The sequence below is a fragment of the Bactrocera latifrons genome, unplaced genomic scaffold, assembly GCF_001853355.1.
Source record: "Bactrocera latifrons isolate USDA-ARS-PBARC rearing strain unplaced genomic scaffold, ASM185335v1 scaffold_79, whole genome shotgun sequence".
NCBI classification, from domain to species: Eukaryota; Metazoa; Arthropoda; class Insecta; order Diptera; family Tephritidae; genus Bactrocera; species Bactrocera latifrons.
The window spans coordinates 1,096,825-1,111,718 of record NW_017537478.1 but is presented as its reverse complement, the minus strand read 5'-3'; the positions used below and the strand labels follow the sequence as shown (position 1 = coordinate 1,111,718).

The 14,894-nt window shown below is 33.0% G+C and overlaps 6 protein-coding genes across 9 annotated transcripts; 4 read left to right on the top strand and 2 right to left on the bottom strand.

Moving 5' to 3' along the window:
• The first annotated feature begins 252 nt into the window (after nt 1-252).
• On the top strand, nt 253-2,724 carry LOC108976644 (probable cytochrome P450 313a4). The gene is made up of 8 exons (XM_018945876.1): nt 253-451; nt 523-726; nt 994-1,179; nt 1,260-1,329; nt 1,572-1,686; nt 1,750-1,914; nt 2,007-2,430; nt 2,499-2,724. Exons 1-8 carry the CDS (start codon nt 253-255, stop codon nt 2,660-2,662), a joined length of 1,527 nt encoding a protein of 508 aa, XP_018801421.1. The 3' UTR covers nt 2,663-2,724.
• Nucleotides 2,725-3,618: 894 nt separating this feature from the next.
• On the top strand, nt 3,619-4,474 carry LOC108976645 (60S ribosomal protein L32). The gene is made up of 3 exons (XM_018945877.1): nt 3,619-3,706; nt 3,932-4,031; nt 4,097-4,474. Exons 2-3 carry the CDS (start codon nt 3,939-3,941, stop codon nt 4,406-4,408), a joined length of 405 nt encoding a protein of 134 aa, XP_018801422.1. The 5' UTR covers nt 3,619-3,706; nt 3,932-3,938; the 3' UTR covers nt 4,409-4,474.
• Nucleotides 4,475-4,908: 434 nt separating this feature from the next.
• Nucleotides 4,909-7,195, bottom strand: LOC108976605 (serendipity locus protein delta-like). Of its 3 annotated transcripts, none has more exons than XM_018945821.1 (2): nt 6,781-7,195; nt 4,909-6,247 (listed from the first exon to the last, which is right to left on the bottom strand). In XM_018945821.1, exons 1-2 carry the CDS (start codon nt 6,926-6,928, stop codon nt 4,947-4,949), a joined length of 1,449 nt encoding a protein of 482 aa, XP_018801366.1. In that variant the 5' UTR covers nt 6,929-7,195; the 3' UTR covers nt 4,909-4,946. The 3 variants fall into 3 exon arrangements, 2 of the variants coding, with proteins under 2 accessions (XP_018801366.1, XP_018801367.1); XM_018945822.1 differs by lacking the exon at nt 6,781-7,195 and adding an exon at nt 6,497-6,612; XR_001993971.1 differs by lacking the exon at nt 6,781-7,195 and adding an exon at nt 6,471-6,735 and having other exon boundaries at nt 6,156-6,247.
• Nucleotides 7,196-7,552: 357 nt separating this feature from the next.
• On the top strand, nt 7,553-9,007 carry LOC108976601 (serendipity locus protein delta-like). Its single transcript, XM_018945818.1, is given in 1 exon segment — nt 7,553-9,007. A coding segment is annotated over 1 exon segment (1,221 nt). The 5' UTR covers nt 7,553-7,761; the 3' UTR covers nt 8,983-9,007.
• On the bottom strand, nt 9,000-10,921 carry LOC108976600 (serendipity locus protein beta-like). The gene has a single exon (XM_018945817.1). The coding sequence runs from the start codon at nt 10,687-10,689 to the stop codon at nt 9,382-9,384; it is 1,308 nt and encodes a 435-aa protein (XP_018801362.1). The 5' UTR covers nt 10,690-10,921; the 3' UTR covers nt 9,000-9,381.
• A 210-nt stretch (nt 10,922-11,131) lies between these two features.
• Nucleotides 11,132-14,875, top strand: LOC108976642 (succinate--CoA ligase [ADP-forming] subunit beta, mitochondrial). Of its 2 annotated transcripts, XM_018945869.1 has the most exons (9): nt 11,132-11,162; nt 11,262-11,333; nt 11,644-11,747; nt 12,405-12,557; nt 12,617-12,779; nt 12,839-13,103; nt 13,291-13,296; nt 13,733-14,157; nt 14,212-14,875. In XM_018945869.1, exons 2-9 carry the CDS (start codon nt 11,268-11,270, stop codon nt 14,383-14,385), a joined length of 1,356 nt encoding a protein of 451 aa, XP_018801414.1. In that variant the 5' UTR covers nt 11,132-11,162; nt 11,262-11,267; the 3' UTR covers nt 14,386-14,875. The 2 variants fall into 2 exon arrangements, with proteins under 2 accessions (XP_018801414.1, XP_018801416.1); XM_018945871.1 differs by lacking the exon at nt 13,291-13,296 and having other exon boundaries at nt 11,137-11,333.
• Nucleotides 14,876-14,894: the final 19 nt, after the last annotated feature.

Genomic DNA, 14,894 nt, shown 5'->3' with positions numbered 1-14,894 from the left:
TAACAATATACACACGTATGCATATTTACCTGTACATACACATTATATAGCACTGTTCATACCTACATACATACATACATTTGTTGTATTAAAAAATTACAAAAATAAATTAATGGCAGTAAAACCATTAACTACTGCAAAATAGCCAAAAAATGTTGGTTTTACTAATGTATATAGGAACTCATATAAAACAATGTAGACTGTCTTATTAAAGTTAGTTTCATCGAAAATTTATACTAATTACATTCGAAAATGTCTCCAAGTACGGAAAATTATGATAATTGTTACTGTGTGCAATTGCGTTATGCATTTGGAATCGTGTGTTTCATTTTGACTTCATATTTTTATATTTATACTAAACGTAAACAATTCAAAAATATCACAACGAAAATACCAACAATTTTTGGACTACCATTTATTGGGATAGCATATAAGTTGGTACCTATCAAAAGTGAGCTGATATCAATACGTTAATTAAAAATATGCTAATCGAAATTTATATTATTTTGTGAAAAACAATAGGATTTTTATACATAATTAGTTCATATTTCGAAGAGTTCAATACATCAACATATTGCGCGTGGCTGGCTACGTGTCCAGTAATTGTCACCATAGACCCAGATATAATCAAAACTGTTACATCATCAACGGAGTTTCTGACCAAAGCGGAAGTATTATATAATCCCATTAATAAGGCTATACCAAAGGGAATAATTACAAGCGAAGGTAATTTTGATACTATACTGTGTATTAAAAAAATTGTATAAATATTAAAAATGAATGGTGTAATTTTATTAACTAATTGTTATCAAAATATGACAAAAAACTTAAAATTGTACGACGCAAGAATAAAAAAATACATATTAAAATTAAATAATATCATATGTTACTCACAAAGCTTTTAATACCAACTTTCCACTTGCTACATATAGTACACCAATTTATCTATTATTTATCTTCATCATTTAACTTCATCAATTTCCCCGATTTCAGTTATTACATGGAAGCACAATCGCAAATTAATTAATGGCTATTTCAATCATAAGTTACTGATGAGCCTTTTTCCTCTTTTTAACCGAGGTGCGAATACTAGCGTTGAACGGTTGAGTAAACTTTCAAATGGTGGCGAACATAAACTATTTGATCTTATTAAACGCGTAACTCTGGAAATAGCCATAGGCAAGTATAATACCAAAACCAAAGAACCAATAAAAGATTTTAAGGTTTCAAATGCTTTCATAAGATATTGTCTTTTTTAGAAGCCACTATGGGCATTGACATGAGAGAAGGTGCCAGTGAAAATTATGAGCTTATCGATTTGTTTACTATGTAAGTATTACCATACATTAATATATGGGTAAATTATTTGAGTAATATTTTAATGGGTTCAATCGAAATTAACGTTTTTTCTTTTTTTAATATATGTATGTATTACTCTGTAACTATTACATAACTATGTAGAAATCACACATTTAATTACTTCAACCTTAGGAATAATTTAATTTAAGTTAATGTACATATTTGTACAAGAATTTCAAGTAAAATACTTTTACTGTTACTATATGCAACAGTTTAATGGAGAGAATTGCCGAAGATGCTGCGTGTTCTACATTGGGGCTCGGTTTCTTAGCGCGCACACCCGATTATTATAAGTCGCGCCGTTCTTTGCGAAATTTTATGAATAAGGTTAAAAATATATACATACATATATTCATTCTTACTAGAAAAGTAAATAATTATGTTCCTTAGTTAATAGAAAAGCGTACAAACAACAATAATATGCCTAAAGTTGAAGAATGGCAGTATGATGAAGTAACCATGAGCTCATTTTTAGATATTGCACTAAATTATTGCGATAATGGAAAATTTGAAAAGGAAGACGTTATCATAGAATCTATCAGCTTGATTGGTGCGGTAAGCGGAACAATTTTAAGCAAAACATTAATTTCAATACACGAAATTTGTTAAACTATACTACATAAACATGTTAAAATATTATTTTTTAGTCGTTCGAAACAGTTGCCACTGCGATTTATTCAGGCTTAGTAATGTTGTCTATGCATTCGGATGTTCAAGAGAAACTTTTTCAAGAAATCCATTCGATATGGTCAGTAAATGACATACAAGTTACTTACGACCATCTGAAAGAAGTTCCTTACCTAGATATGGTTGTTGCGGAAACGCTACGACTTATGCCATCAATACCAATAGTCGGACGTCAAACTATACATGAAACGAAATTAACGTCAGATTTAATTTTGCCACCAAAAATGCAAGTGATAGTACCAATATTCACTTTGCATCGTGCGAAAACTTGGTGGGGACCAAAAGCACACCTCTTCAATCCCGACAATTTTCTGCCCGAAAACATAGCCAAACGAAATCCATATGTATATATGCCATTTTCAAAAGGCGCCAGAAACTGCATTGGTAAGATGAAATTCTTCATTGGAACTATTTGGTTACAATTGCAAAGATTCACTTTAAATTTCTTTCAGGCTGGCGTTATGCTGAGATCGCAGTAAGGATTTTGCTTATATTGCTCGTCCGGAACTTCAAATTCTCTACAACATTCAAGTATGAAGATCTACATTTCGTCGACCACATAAGTTTGTGGTACGACGTTGAACCAAATATAAGACTTGAATTGAGAAAATTATGAAGCATCATGGAAATTTGAATTGACTTAATAAACTAATATGAAATTATCTATAGGAATATATACATTACGAATTGTGTAAATATACATTACGAACTACTAATGTAGTCGAATTAAATAAAAAGTGTGACCAGTCTATGTAAGGTAACAATTTGCAAGTATTATTTGTGATTTTTTAAATATTGAATAAAAATTGAAATAAATATATAATTCTTTATGTATGTTTGTTAAACAAAACAAGAAAAATATCCTTCACAAAAAAGATTTTTATGCAAGAAATTGATTTTGATCGTTCAGTTTGGTTTGCGATAGTAATCTACATACTTGGACAACTTACTCGGAATTGGCAGCGTTGCTTTGGAAATCCATGCTAAATTTTATGTCAAATAAATAAGATTTCAATACAAAGGACATGATTTTGATCGTTCAGTTTGTATGACAGCTTTATGTTATAATACTCCGTTAATTGCGGACGTGTGCGAAAGTTCAGATCGATATCTCGAATACAGACAGGAGGCCTGGTTAAATTGACTCCGGACGTCATGCTGATCCTTCACATAAATATATTTTATACGGTTTCGACGTTTGTTTTTGTTGTTGTAGGGCTGAAAACTTTCCTGAAGTAATTTCGGGGCATTGTGCCGAGTAGACGGTACTTGGCCGGATAAATATTCAAGTCCGTTTCGTTTTCTTAGACCCGACTGCATTCGACGTTTCCCTTCCAGTGCCACGAACTTTGTGTTACAAGTCAATTCGCGCTATATCCTCCTATATTAGCAACAACAGCCAACATAAATAGAAATCGATGGTAAAAAATTAATTATAAGTAAATTCCGCATTATTTCTAAATTTTTAAAATCATGGTTTACAAACATTGTTTTATTTTTTCACGGACTATTTAAATTCAAGTTGGTAGAAGAACCGGAAATGTGTTTAATAGTTGATTTGTGCACACTGTTGAATGACACAAAGTGTCAAATTACGAATTAGTCAATAGCGGCCAACTTCAAGTTTCTTTCTTTTTGACGTGCTCTTTCAGAAAAATCGGTGTGTAATTTCTAAAATAATCAGAAAATATTTATAACATCATTAATTTTTATAATATTCTGTGTCTTTTAATAAGAGTTTATATAACGAATAATGTACTTTGTGCTGAAATCTATCATCATTTTGGATGACTTATGTTATTGGACAAATTTTGTTGACAATTAAAAGTTGGTTTTGATTTAGTGAAAAATGCTAATAAGGGCAATTTATATCTTTAATTCATAGCGTAAAGATGACTATCCGCCCCGCATACAGGCCAAAAATTGTGAAGAAGCGCACCAAGCACTTCATCCGTCATCAATCGGATCGCTATGCCAAGCTTTCGGTGAGATTGGTAAAATAATATGTTTTTCAATTTAATAAAACATTTTTTTTTTTTAACTTTTGCAGCACAAATGGCGTAAACCAAAAGGTATTGACAACAGAGTACGTCGCCGTTTCAAGGGTCAGTACCTGATGCCTAACATTGGTTATGGTTCCAACAAACGCACCCGTCATATGCTGCCAACTGGCTTCAAGAAGTTCTTGGTTCACAATGTCCGTGAATTAGAGGTGTTGTTAATGCAAAATCGTGAATATTGTGGAGAAATCGCCCACGGTGTATCTTCTAAAAAGCGGAAGGAAATTGTTGAACGCGCCAAGCAGCTGTCGATTCGTCTCACCAATCCCAACAGTCGCTTGCGATCACAGGAGAACGAATAAACTTAAGTTTTTCGCTGTTCTTTTTTTATTTTCGCCAACAACTTAAATATAAAATCTGAAAATTAAGTAACAACCGAGTATTCATATTAGAACAATGCAGAACTGATCCAACATTCATTGTTGTTTGGCCGTTAACCGTGTGATGGTTTTACTGAATGAATTGGGGATTCAAGTGACAATTCAAAACAGTTGACAAAAATTTTTGAAGATTACAGAAAAGGCCGCTTTTGGTGAAGTGAAAATTGTTCGCGAAATTTATTTGAATTTCCAATCTCCCAATCACACCCAAAAAGTTTAATTCCAGACCACATGCTTTCTTTTTGAATTAAGAACTGACCCTGAAATTTTTCAATTACAATATATAGAGAAAATTTCATGGTCTCGACATATTGATCCTGCACTTGGCGCTAGTTTGTTTAACGAAGGTACCATATTAATTTTCCCACCCCAACCTCAAGTTCTTACTTCACGGTTGTTTTAGAAATAAAATTTCTTTGACATTTATTAAAATTTCTTTATAAAAAAATAAGCATGTAATTTACTGGTTGTTATCATCACCTAAAATAACGTCATGATCGCTTTCCAAATGTTTCTCCAAATTTTCTTTATTATCAAAAGATCGGCTGCAAATTACACAGCTAAACTCCTTCTGTGGAGATGTATCAAATTTCGATATTAGCGTAGATACAGCTTCCTTTGTTTCGTTAAGTTCCTGCTCGTCTAATAGCTGTGCCACTTTTGAGCGACTAGAAGGAAGTTCTATATTATGCGATTTCATATGCATTTTTAGCGTATAACGTTCGGTGAAAGACTTTGAGCAGTGCGTGCAATGATGTCTCGGCCTATTTTCTTGGTGAATAAGCATGTGGTGATTATAAGTTTTTCTTGACCTAAATGACTGGTTACATATACTGCATATAAGCGGGTTCTCTTCGGCTTCATGACGCATACGGTGGTTGTAAAGCATATTATCCAAAGAAAAGCGTTCCCCACATTTTTCGCATTGATATTCCTTTTTATCCCAGTGTTTACGCATGTGGCGTAATGTATTTACTGGTCTAGTGAAACGTTTATCGCAGTACCGACACTCGAACTCTGTCTTGCCTTCATGCAGATTCATATGTAATTCTAAATACTCTTGATCTCTACGAACTACTCCACAGATAGGGCAAATAAATTGCTTTATGTCATGCGCTGAGCTTATGTGTCTTTGAAGTTCAGATTTCGTTTTAAAAATTAATCCACAGACAACACATTCCTGGCTCTTTTCCCCAAACATTTTATCGGCGTTCCATTCGTCCTCATCATCATTAAACTCTTTGTCACTGTGCATGCTTTCGTCATCTAGGATCGTGCTTTCAACACTTTCCTCATTTCCAACTATTTCTATGAACTCTTCTTTGGACTCCATATCCGGGTCAAAGGCGTCTTCTACCTGGCCATCGTCTTCAACGATCATTGCTTCAGCAATAGACTCATCATAATCGATCTGTTCTAACTTTAGTTCGCCAGACAAAACCGATCGTAATTTTTCGGTTAACCGTTTTTGAAATGAAAGCAGATTAACCATTAAATTGTCATATTCAGATAATTCATCACAACATTCCAAGCAAATACTTGCGACCCCTTGAAACACCAGATTTGTTTTTACACAATGGGCCAGATGTTGTAATACAACCTGAACTGGTTTTCCTGATGCCGGCACTTTGCATGTTTCAATATTTTGGAATGTTTGGTTCGAGGGTTTGTCCGATTTACCACACAAAAAGCAATACTCGCTGGTTAATTCTCGAATGGTACTTGCATTGTCAATATAATCGAGTTCAGCCTTAGGTTTTGCTGGAAAGATAAAATTTCAGTTTGTGGTTGTGGTCATTTTTATGCAATAAATTACTACGAGCTATCTACTAAAATCTTTAGGATTGCATCAGATATTTGCTCTATTTTCAGAGACTATGTTTTATTATAAAACGAGATAAACCGTTCAATTCACGTGAACAACATGGAATTGGATAAGGTTCATTGTAATTTATTAAAATGTTACGCAAAACTGCAGACTAACTTAAAATAATAGAATGCAACGTTTACAATGCAATTTGAAACAGAATAGGTGATTGATTCCCATTTGAATTGACCGGTTAAATTTATTATTATAATTTCATAGAAGTCGATTTCGACCTTTATCGATTTGGGTAAAGGCGACACATTAACTAACCACTGAAAAGTGGGGTTAGGGATGGTTAGTCGATATCCGATTTATAAGCTATATCCCCCCTTTATTTTCAATTTTAAGATCGACTACTTATTTAAGTGATGGGCAAATACCACAAATAACTAATGGAGCTGATAACATTTTGAGTCAGTAACTTTACCTGTGTCTATTCCGTGCATCGCTCTTAGATGAAACGAAAGTGTTGTCGTACTTTTGTTGTATTTTAACAATTTATTGCACTCTTTGCACTTCACTCTTCTACCTTCGTCAACTTTGACAAAATGCTGCCAAACTGCACTCACTCGCATTATATCAATTTAGAAGAAAATTAAATTGTTTTCTCGTAGTCTTTACAAGCTAAATTTACGAAATATTGCATCCTAAGTAAATAACTGAATGGTCGACCATCGCTGGCGATAAGGGAACGAACGGAATTAATGAAACAAAGGATGGTATATCAGTGATAGAATAATGTCGGATAATCACATCGCTTACATTTGGGTACGCTGTTTAGTGGTAATGGGCAGCATTTGCCATCGTTAACGTGGGAAAATTAAATTTTTGATGATAACTTATTGGTTATTTATTAATAAACTATACAATTAAAAACTGCTTTTGAGTAAGAATTTTATAATGTTTCATACATAAGAAGAACTGCTCAGCACCTGCAAATTACTGTCAAAAATGTATCACGGTCATAGATTTTGTATGATGCTTACATAAATAAACGTGGTTGCAACGCTGAGAATTGAAAACAAATTCATATGAAATAAAATTTTGACATTTTGTTAAGAAATAATTTCTATACTTTTCTTACAAACTTCTTGATTTGCGATGTTTAATGTTTATCGTATCTCGTTTTGCATTTTAATTATTTTGTGCAAAATTTAGAATTTCAAAGTGGCAATATCGCTAAGGCCTATTCTCTACCTCTGTTCGATAAATGAGTTTTATGCTCTATATCGATAAGTCCGACGTTTGACAAACTCATTTGTTAACTTTTTGCACAACACTTATGCTTTCGCTTTTATAAAAAATACCTATTAATAAATTTGACAGTTATTCAACTTATAAACAACAAATATATACAAACACTGTTGGATGTGTTAAACTCGTTGGAGTCTGCTAAAACAACTTAAGTATGCGTTGCCTTCTTTGCAGAGTGTTCCTAAATGAATGCGATGAAATTGAAGACATAAATAAAAAATCTCCTTTTTCTAAAAAGTCTCTCCGTTCAATTGTTGATTATTTAGCAAAAATATCTAAACCGCCTCTTGTTATAACATGGACTAATCAATTCAATGAATGCTATATATGTAAAACTTGCTACTATGATCTTTTATTATACGACGAGCATATGGTCAAATTGTTGGAAATACAAAAACGTATTATTTCATTTTTGCGGAATCCAGAGCTCAGCGACAAGCTTATAGCAACACAAGCGTTGGATGAATGCATAGAAGATGGTAATATAAAAATAGAAGAAATCGATATAAGTATTTAAAGCACAACCGGAGAGAGTTTCACTGGTGATGAAAATAATGCTGATAAGACATTTATAGAGAGAGAAGAAAAACCCGAGTCTATTATTGATGATGGCGAAGATTTCAGAGATATAGAAAAACTGGTATTGGATACAATTAAAGACCCTCCCGCTGGTGTTCGCAAATACAACATTCCATCTAAATGTGAAATATGTAGTACAGCTTACAAAAGTAAAACCCTTCTGAATAGACATATAAACGTTGCACATAAACCATCTAAACAAATTTGGAAATGTGAAGTTTGCGGCATTATCGCAAAAGATGAAGAATATTTAGAATTGCATAAAAATATCCACGAAGGAAGGTCTGATTTGGAATGCCGTTTCTGCAACAAACGTTATTCTCGCAAAATCAATGTTATTCGACATATGCATAAACATTGGGACAAAAAAAATTTTCAGTGTGAAAGATGTGGACTAAGGTTTTCCGAGTTACCACTTTACTATAATCACAAATTGCAGCATGATGCTGAAGATGAACCGCTGATTTGTGCAGTATGTAACCAATCCTTCAAAACGCGACGTACTTATAGAAACCATTTATGGGTACATCGTGATGATCGCCCACGTTATAGCTGTGAAATTTGCGAGAAGACATTTGTTGAAAAATATACACTTAAAGTTCATCTCAGATGTCATACTGATAAAGATGGAGAACGCAGAGGGGGACGAAGAAAAATTAAACCTTCGGTGCACCAGGAAGAAGAAACCTTCGAATGTGTTATATGTTCCGATCAATTTTCTTCCAGGGATATATGCAATCAGCACATGAAAGAGCAACACGACGTAATTCTAAAATCGGAAGACAAATTTATTTGAAATAAATAAAAATTTACTAATTTTAGATATATGTATATCCTTTTATTTGGACCTCGGAAACATAATACAGGCAAATATATAATTAAAGCAAACGTGGATATAAACGAACTATTATTTAACCTAGTTCTAGTTACTGACTCTGAATAACATAATTAGTGTTTCTTCAAATTATATGAAACATAGTACTGTGATTTCGATCAAATGATTTGGTTATTTGAAAATAGCCTTTTACGTACTATATTAAGGAAATAAAAGAACAGAAAACAATTACTAGTGACGGACCATACACACATATATATGTACATAAATTAATACCTAAGAGAATTAATACCTATAAATCAATGAAATACTAATCGTATAACATAAAAAAATTACTGATGAAGCAATTGTTATATTTTTTTAAAATGTACTCGTGTGAACATATTTGAGATGATAGTCTAAATTTGCTTGGGCACTAAACATTTGGCCGCATATATGACAAGCTTTCTTTGACTCGTCATCGACCACATCAAATTCAGAAAAATTATTGATCGTTAAGGATTTAAGTATAACGTCGTGTTCTTTCTCCATATGTTTATTTAGATGATCCTTAGCTGTAAATATTTGATCACAAATTACACAATTGAATTTGATATCCTGGGTTTGTGCGCGTTCGTTATCTGGTGGGATATCTTGTTGCTGCTCCTTTACTTGAGCGACGTCACTGGAATTCATTGCTTCAGGATGCGTTCGTTTGTGAACTTTAAGAGTATATTTTTCTGTAAATGTTTTAGTGCAATATTCACATTTATAACGAGGCCGGTCCGCCCGATGTGTTATCATATGATGACGGTATGTGCGCTTAGTTTTAAAAACTTGTGAACAAACCTCACATTGAAGTGGTTGTTCTTCAGCTTCGTGTTGTAGTTTATGATTGTATAACACGGTTGTTTGTGAAAAGCAGAGGCCACACTTATCGCATTGATACTTTTTGGAATTGAAATGTACTTCCATGTGTCGAATTGTGCTAATTTTTGTTGAAAATTCTTTGTCACAAAAACGACATTGGTTCTCATTTCGTCCATCATGCGTGTTCATATGTAGCAATACATAGTCTTCATTACGATGACTGTAATTACACAATTCGCAACTAAACTTTTTATGTGCGTTTGTTATGTGTTTTTTTAACCCTGATTTTGTTTGAAATCGCATGGCGCAAAAATCACACTTGGTACCAGTCGCACGATTTCTCTTATTTATTCCACATGGACTTGTTGAACGATTCTCCGATTTTTCTCCAATAGCATCATCTATGGTTTGCGCAATTTCAGTATCCGAAATTTGAGCATCATCAAAGAAATGGTCGTTGGTCAATTCATCTAGTGCGCTCATATCCGAATCAAATTCATTATCAAAATCAGAATCAACTCCCAAAACTGCTTTTTCTATTAAATCAAGAAGGGCACGTTGCTTCTTTAAAGCTTTCATGAGGTAAGTGTCATATTCAACCACATCAAAATGGCATGTTGCACATACAGATTCGCCATAGCCAATATATAGCTCAGAATTCGCGTGACGCGCCAAGTAAGATAATACATCCTTAAAGGATTTCTTTGATGCGGGACATGTACTGCTATCGACGAGTCTCTGATTTTGCGTAGATAAGATTTTCCTCCGACATAAAAAACACCTTTTATGAAAACTTTCTGTATTCACAGCGTTCATCATTATTTGCTTTTGTAAGCGAAAAGCTTCAATAAGTACAAATTTCTATAATTTGCAATGTGTATAGAGAATTTTAAAATAGGAGCTGTAAGAATATCAACAATCTTTGTGGTGTTAGTTATTGATGAGGGTTTGTTTATTTATTATTGCATAATCGACTAAAACTTATCGATAGTCGTAGAAATGTATAAATAGACATTTCATTACAATCCAATTGTTAAATTTTTATTTACGTATTTATCACACGAAATTAAAAATCTAGGTGACGGCAGAACTATTCTTTGTAATAACAGCCATTGTAGTATGCAAACTCCAAAATTGGTTGTTTATACCTTTCTGTGTGTACAATTGCCTTATGATGCGATTAATTGAAACAGTTTTGACTTGGCAGCACTTTGATTTTGACATTGAATAGGATTATTTTGCAGTCGAGTCACTCGTTATTCTCACATATTTGCTGTCGACATTTTTTGGTGGTTGGAATAATATAGATTTTTTAAAATATATTTTCCGAATAATTTACAATCGCTATATAATATATTAATATATAAATTTTTTAATTACTGCCTCACTAGTTAAATATGGCTGCTTTATTGGCTCGGACGGGTATTTTGAATGAAATCGTAAACCCAAAGGTTGGGCAAAAGGTATGGTGGATTTTTTGGCAAATTTTTTACATAATTGTTGAGATTTGTTGTATGTTGTTGGGTGGATGGTGGAGATAGGAGACTTCACTAGCAAGGTCTGAAACGTTTGATCAACTGTTGACTATGAAATTCTCAGCTGACTTTCTTTTTAGGGTTCATTATCAGTGACGTAATTAATTAAAGTCGTTGTAATTATTGTATTGTTTAATTAGAGAATGTAACGTTTTTAGTATATAAACGTAAACAAATTCACACACAGATATGTATATTAACCTTTTCTTATTTTGCAATTTGATTGTCTTTTTTTCAGATTCTTGCGCTTGCCACCAGCGGAAGTCTGCAGAAAAGGAACCTTAATGTTCAAGAACATGTTTCATACACTTTACTTAATGAAGCCGGTATCCCAACTCCAAAGTATGTTAATAAATATTTAAAAATACCTGTTTAATCAATTACTTAAGAAATATTGTATGCTTAACAGAGATTTATTGAAGTTATATACAAATTATTTGTATATTGGCTATTTTTATTTGACTTCGGAAAAATAACCCAAAACATGATTTCTCTGGAAATTCCATATGTTTTAAATATTAAGTGTAGTATTTTCTCTGCAATATCTCAAGACCAAAAATGCCAAATGTAAAGTATATACTGAACTTATACAATTACGCAATTTTAATTAGTTGCTTATCAACAACATTAGTAAAGTTGTGATGCTAAATGAGTAATTTCAGCAGACTTTGTACCTAGCTTGAGATTTGCTGTTTGGCATACATACAGTAATTTCAGGGCGATGTGTAAATAAATACATAAAAACACAATAATTATACACATATGTGATTATTTAATGCACAATAAATTAGGTTTAATGTTTATAGTGGAGTATTTAAAATATTTAAGATAATAAACAGTAAAATACTTAAAGTAGGTTTTTTGTATTTAATATATATTTAAGTTGTATACATCATACTACGTATACGTATGTTATCTTTATGGTTGAATACGTCACGATGAGATGGATTACGTTCTATTAGCGCTGATAATTTGTGTACATTGTGAATCATTTCTCAGGTTTGGCGTAGCGAAGTCCGGTCAAGAAGCCAAAGAAATTGCCCAAAAACTCGATACGAATAATCTGGTGTTGAAAGCGCAAGTTTTGGCTGGTGGACGCGGAAAAGGTCATTTTAAGAATGGCTTAAAGGGTGGTGTACGCGTTGTAAATACGTAAGGATTTAATAAACTTTAAATACGCTATTATTTAGCAATACTTAATTCAATCGTAGACCTACCGAAGCTCAAGAAATTGCCAGCAAGATGGTAAATCAACTTTTAGTAACCAAGCAAACTGGCGCTGCTGGTCGCATCTGTAATTCTGTTATGGTTGCGGAGCGCAAATTCCCACGCCGTGAGTTCTATTTTGCCGTTATGATGGAGCGAGCCTTTAATGTTTGTATATAAACATATTACCCTTTAAAGTTATTAATTTGAAAACTATTCAAAAAAAGGGTCCAGTTATCATTGCTTCATCACAAGGTGGTGTTAATATTGAGGAAGTGGCTGCCGAAAACCCTGATGCTATTGTTTATGAACCAATTGATATTAAAGTTGGATTGACACCTGATCAAGCAGCTAAAGTGGTGAATTCCGTTGGCTTGGGTGAATTCCAAGAGGAGACCGTAAAAATGCTAATGAACATGTATCAGCTGTTCGTAAAGAAGGACGCTTTACTCATTGAAATTAATCCTTATGCAGAAGATGCTCTCGAAGGCTGTAAGTATATTGCAAAAGCATAGAAACTTCATTAAACTATTTAACATAATGTTGTCTAATTTAATCATAATTAACAAAAATACCCATGACTTCATCAATCAATTACGAAATGTAAATCGATGGAATTAATGTCAACAAATTAAAAAATATCTCTTTTTATCAAACATTTAATGCCACAATAACGCAGGTTCCTGTAAGTAATAAGCCTCTTATATTAGTAATCATAAATAATTTTGGAATTCTGTTATACTAAATAGCTTTTTGCAAACGACAGTTTTTATTAGTTCTAAAATGGCCGGTTTCATAATTTTTTTTAAGCAAGCTATTCATATAAATTTACTTTAAAACATAGAAACATTGTGTATAATGACATCACAGCATTGAAATTTCCAAAACTTAACATTATCGAATATGAAAAATATTTAAATACAAATTATTGTTATTGATGTATTAAAAGTATCTAAATACCAACATATGAATAACTTCAAAATATAACGGCGCACAAGGTTCATTAGTAGACCTTAAAATGTAGGAATTCGCATAAATTTGTCTCATTCCATTCATCTTCGTGTTGAAACCCACTGAATATAAAATTTTTAATACAAATCAAATGTTTTATCTTAACTTAGTCTTCGCATTGGATGCTAAATTCCGTTTTGATGATAATGCTGAATTTCGTCAGAAGGAATTATTTGCATTGCGTGACTGGACTCAAGAGGACCCCAAAGAAGTGGAGGCAGCTAAATTCGATCTGAACTACATTGCTTTAGACGGTACTATCGGCTGCATGGTGAACGGCGCTGGTTTAGCCATGGCCACCATGGATATTATTAAACTCTATGGCGGGGATCCAGCTAATTTCCTTGATGTCGGTGGCGGCGCAACCGCACAAGCTGTGAAGGAAGCCTTCAAGATTATTACTGCCGACCCGAAAGTTCACTGTATTCTAGTAAACATTTTCGGTGGTATCATGCGTTGTGATGTTATAGCTGAGGGAATTATTGCTGCTGCCAAAGATTTGAACATGAAAATGCCTATTGTAGTTAGACTGCAGGTAAGCACAGATGATTGATTTCTTTGGCAAAATCATAATAATTATTATTTTAAGGGCACAAATGTGAACGAGGCACGAGAATTGATTCGTCAATCAGGTTTGAGGATTATTCCCCGTCACGATTTGGACGAAGCTGCAAATTTGTCTGTGCATTTGGCTCAAATTGTCCATTTAGCGCGAGAAATGAACATGGATGTCAGCTTCGAGATCCCAGACAGTGTGAAGTAGATATTCCAAATTCTCGAATTAAAAGTAGTTAAACATTAGCAACACGTACACGTCGAAAACAAAACAACATAATTATATACGATGTATAACAAACACAAGACGATTTGAAATTAAGACTTGCTTTTAGGTTTTGCAAAAATTGTTAATTAATTTCAAGTAAAAGGTTGCAAATATTTTAAATATACAATATTTGTTTGTTGAAATTTTACCTAATTGTGGCGCAATTTTTGCAAATTATTATGTTAACCGCATTTCTTATAATTTCCTTAATCTTTTATTCTCATTCGTGCACGCATTGCTACCCTTGATGTGGACGTACGCAGTTGTAGTGGCCACTAAGCAACTTTTAGTATATTTGTGTTAAAATCTATTTTATATTTTTATTTTTTCATTTCTTCTAATTTTAAAATAATTTATTGTAACTACACATAGATAAAATCACATTGTTGAACAATTAAATTGTATTAAAAACAGCTGTTTTAAACAGAAATTCTTACACTTTTTTTTTT